Genomic DNA, 11,090 nt, shown 5'->3' with positions numbered 1-11,090 from the left:
GTATTTGCAGAGCTCCAGACCAAAAAAAAAAAAAAAGGACTAGGGAACAACTGGCTCTTAAAATGACTTTTTTTAGCTAGCAAATTACAGAATCACTCAACATAGACAGTGCTGACATTTTTGCTTAAGTTCACTTTTCTGGATTTAATTTAAAACTCTGCCATTGGTGTAAGCGTGCAGTACATTGTTCCAATAGACACTAGAAGTATAAATACATTGAGTGCACTTCAGCTCACTGAATAGCAAGTTTATAGTTTGCTGCTTTTTAACAAACAGACATGACCATCGGCTGTGTTAAAGTGACAAACTGATCTCAAAAGCCTCTGCATACCTTTATTGTAGTGAATTGTCTGTAAAGTGAAATAATACAATGTTTAAGTTATACACACTTAAGTTGTATACACTGCCATTCAAAGGTTTGGGGTCAGTAAGATGTTTCAATGTTTTTTAAAATAAGTTTCTTGCTCGCCAAGACAGGATTTTTTTGATCAAAAACACAGTAAAACCAGTAATATTGTAATTTTTTTACAATTTAAAATAACCGTTTTCTGTTTTAATACACTTTAAAATGTAATTTATTCCTGTGATGCAAAGCGGAATTTTCAGCAGCCATTACTCCAGTCATATGAGTGTCACATGATCCTTCAGAAATCATTCTAATATGCTGATTTGGTGTTCACAAAACATTTCTAATTATCAATATTGAAAACAGTTTTGCTTAATATTTTTGTGGAAACAGTGATTATTTTTTTTAGGATTCTTTGATAAATAGAAAGTTCAAAAGAACAGCATCTATTTGAAATATATACATTTTTATATAAAAATACTTTACTGTTACTTGTTTTCATCAATAAAATGCATCATTACGGAATAAACGTTAATTTCTTTACAAAAAAATAAAAAATACTGACCCAAAACATTTGAATGGTAATTATAATTCAAAATTCTAATTGATCAAGAAAGCTTTATTTCAGTTTATATGCAGTAATCAGACATATAATCTAATCAGATTTGTGCTTTGCTAATCAGGATATTTCTGTTGGTGTGCAAGAATGAAAAGTGCAAGCTGCTATGATGTTCAAATCGTGAATCAATGACTTACGAATTGGTTCCGATTACGCTCAAGCTTCAATCTAACATACTTATTCACTGAGCAGAGAGTCATTTTTGATGAACCGAAAACCACTGGTCTGCTGTATTTACTTTTAGGTACATTAGAATTAAACCAGTCTAATTACTGACTGGTTGTTAATTTGACAACGGGCAGTTAAGTTAAAGACACGTTCACAACTGAAAAAAAGCTTTACAATAATGAATGGTATACTAATTTAAGGTAACTAAAACATTTTAGCATATATAAGGCCAAGCTGTAAGGCTAAAATAAGCAATGCTTAACCTTTTTTTTTTAGGAACATTAATAGTGCCAGCATCAGTTTGGAACTAAATACTTTTTTGTTGTTGTTGTTCCATGTAACCATTGTATTCACATACTGTTTGTGCTGCTATTTTTAGTTGCTTATTAGAATAGTCACTTCTGAAACAACCATGTGTCAGCATTTACAAAAATCCACATGACCAAGAAATGTTTCTTGGGCTGGTCAGGCGGATTTTTGTAAATGCTTTTTATATTGCTTTCTATAAAGAACATCTCAGATCAGACACTCACGATACAATCTGGGTAAAATACTGTCGTAGGCATTAGACAAAATTAGCTCTTTAGATATACGTACTGCCTCAACATACTAAATTATAAGAGATTTTCAAATGAGTGCGAGATAAAAAGACAAATATATAGAAAGAGAACGTGAGCCTCCGACAAGACTGAGTCTGAATAGAAGTGGCAGTTCTTTCAGTTCGACTCACCCACAGGGCTGAAGTTGAAGAGTTGGGGAAGTTCTCGGCCATTAGGCAGACGGGCATTCGGCTGGCGCAGCTCGTCAAAGAAGGCGTGTGCACAGGCCTCCAGCGGAGAGAGCCGTGTCACTGGTGTGTACTCCAACAGACGAGAACACAATGAGATGGCTTCAGGAGGGGTCCTCGGCTTAAACACCTAACACAAACGCACAGAATCACAGGGAAATATCAAATCTGACAATTTAAAAAAGAAAGAAAGGCCAGTTTAAAAATGAAGTTTCAGCCTAAACAGTTTTGGAGGGCCAAAATCATTGACTGGAACAGTGGTGTTAAATCAGCGCTGATCAGATGGCATGTTTTGACTGTGTCAGCATCTATTTCATGCAAACAATGTGGATAAGCCTCAGGTAAACATGTCAGCTATGTGGACACTATGGCTGGTACATCAATATCGATTTAGATCTATCTTCAGTTTAATGAAACATGATTGTTTAGTCTATGGTGTTTTCAGTTGATGTTAGGCATGGGCCGATTACCGGTTTCAAGGTATATTGCGATTTGAAAATTTCACTGTTTCAAAACCACTGACATTTTCCGTTATACCGTTCCTGCGGTATGTGCTGTTTTTCATGTCTTCTCAAAGACTGAAAGTGTAGGAATCCCTCAGGTTGAGTGCAGTGTAGAGAATAACACAAACAAAATACGCTTAAAGGATAGCTGGCCAATCACAGCACACCTCGCTTTTTCAGACAGATGAGCTTTGTAAAAAAAGACGGACGCACAGAGAAAAATACTGTAGCAGGCAGATCACTAACTGTTCATGATGCACAAACTATTGGAAGAAAATCCTCAATATTGATTTGGGGGTTTATATGAATGTGTTTCTGAGGGGAACTGACCGTCTTCAGAAAAGTTTACATGGGATTTTCTTTTCATCTCGTCTCTGTATAGTTCATATTACAGCAGTGTTTCAGCGCAAGGCTGCTTTGTTTACAGCTGTAAACAAGGAAACGCTGCATCTGCTTTCCATAAGCGCCTCCTGCTGTCAGAGAGTGAATCTGCATCTCATTCAGAGCTTCTGCTGTTTGTTTCGTTCAGGCATGTACTATAATTTCACAGCTGTAACAACAATACCATGATACCGTGAAATCGTGATCTTTTTGCTTAAGGTTATCATACCATCAAAATCTCATACCGGCCCATGCCTAGTTGATGTATGAACAAAACTTCACTAAACTGCAACATGTGCAATATAAATGTTTATATGTAAATTTTTATTTTAAGTGTTCATTATTAAAGCTCCAGTCCGTAAGTTTTGCCTTTGTCGCCATCTCTGTTTGAAACCTGCAATTGCATTTATTTGCAGAATTAATCATCTTTAAGTGGGCTGTGCATCAGCACGGCTCCTCAGAGCGGATGAATCTAATGTTTTGAGGAGTATGTGTGGCTGTCAGTCACGGCACCGGTGTGGATATTCAATAGAGCCCGACCGATATGCTTTTTTTGGGCCGATACGATACCGATATTTGGGAGTAAAAAAAGGCAGATATCGATATATCGGCCGATATTCTTTGTGTATATTATAGTACAGTACCAGTCAAAAGTTTGAACACTTTCCCATTCGTGTGTCCAAACATTGCACATTTTAGAGCTGTAACAACAATACCATGATACCGTGAAATCGTGATCTTTTTGCTTAAGGTTATCATACCATCAAAATCTCATACCGGCCCATGCCTAGTTGATGTATGAACAAAACTTCACTAAACTGCAACATGTGCAATATAAATGTTTATATGTAAATTTTTATTTTAAGTGTTCATTATTAAAGCTCCAGTCCGTAAGTTTTGCCTTTGTCGCCATCTCTGTTTGAAACCTGCAATTGCATTTATTTGCAGAATTAATCATCTTTAAGTGGGCTGTGCATCAGCACGGCTCCTCAGAGCGGATGAATCTAATGTTTTGAGGAGTATGTGTGGCTGTCAGTCACGGCACCGGTGTGGATATTCAATAGAGCCCGACCGATATGCTTTTTTTGGGCCGATACGATACCGATATTTGGGAGTAAAAAAAGGCAGATATCGATATATCGGCCGATATTCTTTGTGTATATTATAGTACATCACTAGGCTACACAATCATGGGGAAGACTGCTGATCTGACAGTTGTCCAGAAGACCATCATTGACACCCTTCACAAGTAGGGTAAGCCACAAACATTAATTGCCAAATATCGTTTCGCCGATATTATCGGTCGGGCTCTAATATTCACTGTACTTCGGAATCAAAGATTCTACGTCTTGGAAGTATGAACCAACTCAACTCAACTTTTATTTATAAAGCACTTTCAAACCCATTAGAATGGACCAAAGTACTGTCCATAAATAATAAATAACTCTAAAATTCATACAAACATAAAATAACAACAAAACATCACATCAAGAAAATCATGCAGCCAATCACTCACAATTCTCCGACCTAATCAAACGCCGAAAGCTTGATAAAATAAGTAGGTCTTCAACCAAATAAGAATTTTTGCCAGAAAATGTCATCTGAACAAGTAACATGTCTGCCACTTTTTTTCTGACCAACTGAGAAAACAAACCATTACAATAAATCGTGCTACCAATGGCGATTAAATCTAACGATCGCTTAGCTCATATCACATCAAACCGGGTTCATACTTCCAAGACGTAGAATCTTTGATTCCGAAGTACAGTGAATATTAGAGCCCGACCGATAATATCGGCGAAACGATATATCGGTCGGGCTCTAATATTCACTGTACTTCGGAATCAAAGATTCTACGTCTTGGAAGTATGAACCAACTCAACTCAACTTTTATTTATAAAGCACTTTCAAACCCATTAGAATGGACCAAAGTACTGTCCATAAATAATAAATAACTCTAAAATTCATACAAACATAAAATAACAACAAAACATCACATCAAGAAAATCATGCAGCCAATCACTCACAATTCTCCGACCTAATCAAACGCCGAAAGCTTGATAAAATAAGTAGGTCTTCAACCAAATAAGAATTTTTGCCAGAAAATGTCATCTGAACAAGTAACATGTCTGCCACTTTTTTTCTGACCAACTGAGAAAACAAACCATTACAATAAATCGTGCTACCAATGGCGATTAAATCTAACGATCGCTTAGCTCATATCACATCAAACCGTGCAAATTATTATTATTGTTATACTTTGTTCTCAAATTGTTAACGCTAACAACATCAGCATTGAGTGACTACGTGTATTTAGTGTGTATTAGCGTTACCTGTAGATTTCAGTTTCTGTCTAGTCTAATCTCTAATTGTTATACCATTCAAATTTCATGTAAAGACTTTTTTCTTTTCAGCAAATTAATGTTCCTTAGAACTGGTTCTCTTTGAAATACAAATCTTGTGTAATCCTACATATCTGTAATCAGATGCACATTTAAAACGGGTATTTTTTTTTTCTGTAACCCCTCCGCGGTCCAAAGTCTTTTGCATATCACATCAAACCGTGCAAATTATTATTATTGTTATACTTTGTTCTCAAATTGTTAACGTTAACAACATCAGCATTGAGTGACTACGTGTATTTAGTGTGTATTAGCGTTACCTGTAGATTTCAGTTTCTGTCTAGTCTAATCTCTAATTGTTATACCATTCAAATTTCATGTAAAGACTTTTTTCTTTTCAGGCTTATTTTACAAAATCACAAAGATTTGTTTTTATTGTGAATGTACACAAATAAAGGCAAACGTTTTACAATTGTGATTATCTTTATGACTAAAAGGAGTAGTTTCCTCCACTGTTAGAAGGAAAAAAAATTCAAGTGATTGTGCCGGCACCACATGCACGCACACAGTTAAGCATTGCTACCTTGACAATGCAGCCTGTTCATTATCATCATAAAATACAGTCAGTCAAACATATGGAGAAAAAACTATGTAGTAAAAAAATATGTAGTAAAATCTGTTAAGCCGTTAAGGTTAAGTGTTATCACTGTACCGCCGTGATGTTATGCAAAACATTTTGTTTTCACGTGGATATTGGAAAGCGAGTGAAGTACATAGTAAATAATAATTTGCCATTCAAATACATCGCGAATACGGAAACATTTGAATGAGAGACCCAAAGTTGGTTTCAGTTTCGTTTTAGCCTAAATTAATTTGTTTTGGCTTGTCATTTATATTGCTATTGTTTCTTATATTTTTAATTCTTGGCGTCGGCATTAGGCCTATTTCTGAATGAAATAATAAAAAGCTACTTATACGCGACTTATGGTTTTTTTCCCCCTAAAAAACACATTTAACCATGCAGCAAACCGTTTTAAATATTTTGATAAATTACTGAAAAAATAAATAATTAAATGACTTTTTAAACCGTTTAACTGACTGTATTAACCCGGTTAAAATTCTTACCGTCGGTTAACCGGTTAAAATGAACATCCCTAATTTTGACTATGGGTGAATCTCCAGTTGTCACTGATGATTGTCATTTGGACCTTTCTGGATTACAATCGCCATCAAAATAGGTTTAATCATTCCAGCTGCTGTGAGAAAAGGCTATACATGATCGGCCACCTGCAGCATCCTCACATGCGATATAGCCTACTAGCCGGGACTCCTTCTTTATGTTTACAGACGTGACGTAATGTAATGCAAAGATGAATGGTGGCAAGCTCGTATTTCCTGCAGAAACCTACCAGTACCACTCAAATTAGAACACATTATTACAAGCTTACCGTTGTGAATCAGGTTAAGGTAAGGAGGTAGTTTTGAACACTAGCTGGATATGTCCTTGCTCAAAAATAGATTTTGGATCATTTTTAACCAAAAAAAGTTACAAACTGCAGCTTTAAATACATTTGACTAATACATCCAGAAAAAATAAAAACCTATTTTCATTTTTGGTTTTCAGCTAAATTAACATTTTTGTTACCAAAGCCGAAATTAAATTTACCTAGCATCACTAGTTTACCCTTCTATAAAGTCCTAAAATGTTTCTTTCTGTGAGATAACTGAGAACTATCACAGCAACAAATGTAGCAACAGGTGTTTTACCTTCGTCCAAGGGTGTGCTTTGATCTGTGGGAATTTAAACTCTGTGTAGTTGGGGTTCATCTCTCGGATCTGTTCTCTTGTCGGGGTCCCCAAAACCTGCAGAGGGTGGACAGAGAATTAAGACTTGTGTCTATGCTAACTCTTATAAATACAGCAATGTAGATTCACTCACCTTGATGATCTCCACTAGCTGGTCCACTCCACTGTCACCGGGGAATATGGGCTGTCCCAGAAGCAGCTCTGCTAATACACAGCCAGCTGACCAGATATCAATGTTGGATGTGTAATCCGTGGCTCCGAATATTAGCTCGGGAGCGCGGTAATACCGCGAACAGATGTATGACACATTGGGCTCCCCACGAACTAACTGTTTTGCACTGTGGAAATCCCACAATAGAGGGTTATAAAAATGTTATCAAAAATACACACATGTAAAAATGATATAGTGGGCTGCATATGAAGGCGTACAATTGGAAAACTTACATCATTGCTGAAAAAGAGAGTTGCATTATCACCATTTTGGAATCAGACCAAGGCTCTTCGAATCTAAATCAAATTGCAAGATTCCCACCCCAGGACACAAATGCACACAAGCTTGCCACACAGGCCAAAATTTTCTGTTACTAGGCAGATTGTAGTGTAAATGCCCCAAAATACTTCAAGCATAATCAAAGAACGAACTAGTGTGACGTCATTTCAAACTAAATCAGAACAAAACAAAGTTAATTTGCAGTATGTTTCGGAGTTGCCAAAAGATAACTTTCTGGCTGGCAAACACCTTTGAACTACCACTACCCATTTTGTTATTGAGGGGAAAGTGCAAAGCATATATTTACATATTCAGATAAACTATGATCTTGGGTGTGTTTTAAATACATTCCACAGAGAAGTGTCAGGACACACACCTGCCAAAGTCACACAGTTTGAGTACAGCTGTGTCTGGGTCCACCAGGAGGTTCTGTGGCTTTATGTCTCTATGGCAGACACCTTGGGAATGAATATATGCCAGACTGCGAAATAACTGATACATATACACCTGAGAAAGAAAGACAGATTGTGGGGAAGGAATGACAGAAGGAGAGAAAGAGATGTTATCGTTTATTGTGCATGTACATATGAACAGCAGTCATGACTACACAGAGACTTACTTTAACATAGATAATGGGGATGGTGGTCTTGGACTTGTTGAAGTGGCGTGCCACCCTGTACACGGTTTCTGGTACAAAATCAAGCACCAGATTTAGATACACTTCATCTTTCTGAGGAGAGAAAGAGAGAAGGCAGATTAGATTGTTCAACAGAGATAACATTTTTTAAATATAAATTATTCACGATGACAAATTAATATCACTGGGATATAAAAACTCAAAGGTTGGATAGAAAAATAACCTTTTCTCCACTGGAGTAGAAGAAGTAGCGTAGCCTGACAATATTACAGTGGTCCAACTTCCTCATTATCTGTAGCTCCCGGTTCTGTGGAGAAAGAAATTATGTGTGAAGGATGGTAAAGTCACAGCATGAAAATCAAACATCTTATTTAATGCATTCATCTGTGAAAGTTTGTTTCTCTGACTGTGCAGCCTATTTAAAACTAGTGCTGCATATATTATATATTTCATTAAATATATAGTTTGCACAAGAGATGTGCGGATCAGCTCAAACATCACCCGAATCCTCTGCTACAAATAAATTATCCACAAAGATTATAATTCTTAGTTCTGCATGATATGGTGAATAGATGGTTCTTTTTTAAGAGCAGATTCAGTGGCGTTACAGCTGATCTGCACATCAATGCACACATCTGAGGTGCATTACGGCTCCGACATGGCCACCGGAGCTGATCGCGGCCACTAGTCAATGCTTGTGTTTATACCAGCGACCTCACGTTTCAGAAGGGTCCCAGAAGCGGCTCTCCACGATGCTTCACTAAAGATAGGCACGTAGTCTATTTCTGACGGACACCATGCTTAAGCGGCACATAATTAGGTAATTGAGGATGTAGGTTAAATGACTAAAAAACAGCTACAAATCTTTTATCCTTGTCGTTCATAACTAGACTTTTAAGTAGGCTTATATTAATTTTGTCTGTAATCTACAGCACAACAAAGTAGGACATAGCAATAAACAACAATAAACACAATTAAACTGGACAAAACATAACCATTTAGCCAACTAACCCATGGCAGAACCTCCCAAAAAATAAGAAAAACACGGAAGAATCAAGAAAAACTACATCGGACAGTCAAATCTCGTGGTCTCGCGTGGTGTGAGTTGGCACCACGTGGAGGACGGAACAAAACCTGGTCAGAGCCGTAAGGGGTAATGGTAACAATAACATAATATGCTGATCATAGACTGCTTTTAAATTAACTTTTATTTAGAAATCAAAACTTCTTCTTTGGCCAGATAAGCCTACACTTTCTTAATAGCATAAACACAGGTTTTACTCCCTTCAAACTTTAACTGGAATGTCACCGTTTCTGTCACTGCAACTTCCCAAACAGAAAACACACACACACAAATGAAATGTGTCTGTCTGCCTGATGAAAAAATGTATTTAGAAAAAAAAATCAACCTCATTCACCCGCGACCCACCCGCAATTAATCAATGTATTTTTTTTATTACCCGGCCCTCTGGATATAACCGTGACCCCGCATCACTAGTTTGCACGCAATGCTCACTTAAAGGGGGAAGGCTGTGCCTTATGCTGTCTGTGAGACACTACACATACTCATGATTCAGTGTTTTCACACTCAAGAGTGCTTCCATTTGAATTTGGTATTAATGTGAGTCTCAGGTCTGAGATGAGACATATTGCTATTTAAAGCCTTACAGGTTTGTGGGGTGCGATTCATTAACATTGGTTGCGTATTCCAGACTCACATTTGAGTAATTTCCAACATTTCTGGCTCCTACAAATTACTATACAAAAGGTACAGAAAATCAAGTTTTGCAGACAGAATGAGGAGATTAAAAAAAATACTGTCAACTACCCATAGAAATACACAAATCATGCCAGCAATATATTACACTACATTACTAATTGTATATTCTAATACAGTCCTAATATTGAATAACAATAAATATTACTAGTGATCGACCGATATTGATATTTTATAACCGATACCGATACCAATTATTTGCATGTTTATGTGCCCGATAACCGATATGCAGAACCGATATTTATTTACCGTTATAAAGTAAATAAATGACTGAGTGAAGTAAGTCCATACTTCACTTTGGTTTTTCCTCCTTTCAGTCATCTTTAAAAAAAAAAGTGTTACAAAAATTAGCAGTCTTTCATGTTCAATTTAATCTTCACATTACAACAATAAAAAAACATTTTATTTAAAGCATCAGCAGCAACACTAATATTAACAATAAGCAAAATAAATGTAGAAGGTCTAATGTTTTCAAATGGAGAAAATAAATAAAGGAAAGGAGTCATATCAACTTCATTTTAAACTACAGTTTTAGTAGGTTTATAAGCTGTTTAATAGCTACAGAGTCAAGAATAATTCACTGGATAATGTTAATTCACTGAATAATATTATCTGGAATATTGGAATATAACAAACAAAACATCGTATTTTATTGCATTTCTCAACTGGCATGTTATATCAGAATTACTAATAATGGTTTTGTCGTTCTAGATTATGAAATGCCTGCTGACAGCGCAGTTTATCTATGCATTCACACAGAACTATACTCAAACTGCGATCGCTTGCGGAGATAATAAATAATTAATTTCCACAGAGTTGTATCCATTTAGATATTTATTAGCGAAATAATGGTTATATAGTAAATGTTAATACAATTTAGGGTGTTTTAAACAAGTGAATCTTGTTAAAAGTTACATGCGGTGGCCGTGCTGGAGCATTTCCTGAGCATCAACCACATCAACCCGGTGAGTGAACAGCAATATGAAAGCGGCTTCACGAGACTAATGATGAGCAAATATACAACAGAGAGAGAATTAAATTCAGCGCTTTTATTTCCAACATGCGCTCATTCATGGCTGTATTATTTAATTAATGCAAAGTTACATCTTTATTGGGACAGGACTTGACGGATTATCTTACGTGACTCCGTGAGTTCGTCTCTATTTCTTCGAGCCAAGCTGCATAAACTGCATATCAGGCATTTATGTAATACATCTAATTTGTGCATTAATGG

The 11,090-nt window shown here is 36.4% G+C and overlaps 1 protein-coding gene across 1 annotated transcript in view; it reads right to left on the bottom strand.

Moving 5' to 3' along the window:
• The window catches only part of LOC107724158 (glycogen synthase kinase-3 beta-like), a 27,363-nt gene that overhangs the window by 2,365 nt on the left and 13,908 nt on the right, over positions 1–11,090 (bottom strand). The window contains exons 3-8 of the mRNA XM_016532963.1: positions 8,303–8,386; positions 8,062–8,172; positions 7,819–7,949; positions 7,086–7,290; positions 6,914–7,009; positions 1,864–2,050 (exon numbers count right to left, since the gene is read on the bottom strand). Coding sequence (XP_016388449.1) covers positions 1,864–2,050; positions 6,914–7,009; positions 7,086–7,290; positions 7,819–7,949; positions 8,062–8,172; positions 8,303–8,386 — 814 coding nt within the window. The remainder of the gene's footprint in view (positions 1–1,863; positions 2,051–6,913; positions 7,010–7,085; positions 7,291–7,818; positions 7,950–8,061; positions 8,173–8,302; positions 8,387–11,090) is intronic.

This window comes from Sinocyclocheilus rhinocerous, unplaced genomic scaffold (assembly GCF_001515625.1).
Source record: "Sinocyclocheilus rhinocerous isolate Xijiao unplaced genomic scaffold, SAMN03320098_v1.1 scaffold1326, whole genome shotgun sequence".
Classification (NCBI taxonomy): Eukaryota; Metazoa; Chordata; class Actinopteri; order Cypriniformes; family Cyprinidae; genus Sinocyclocheilus; species Sinocyclocheilus rhinocerous.
This window is presented reverse-complemented; position numbering and strand designations above follow the sequence as displayed.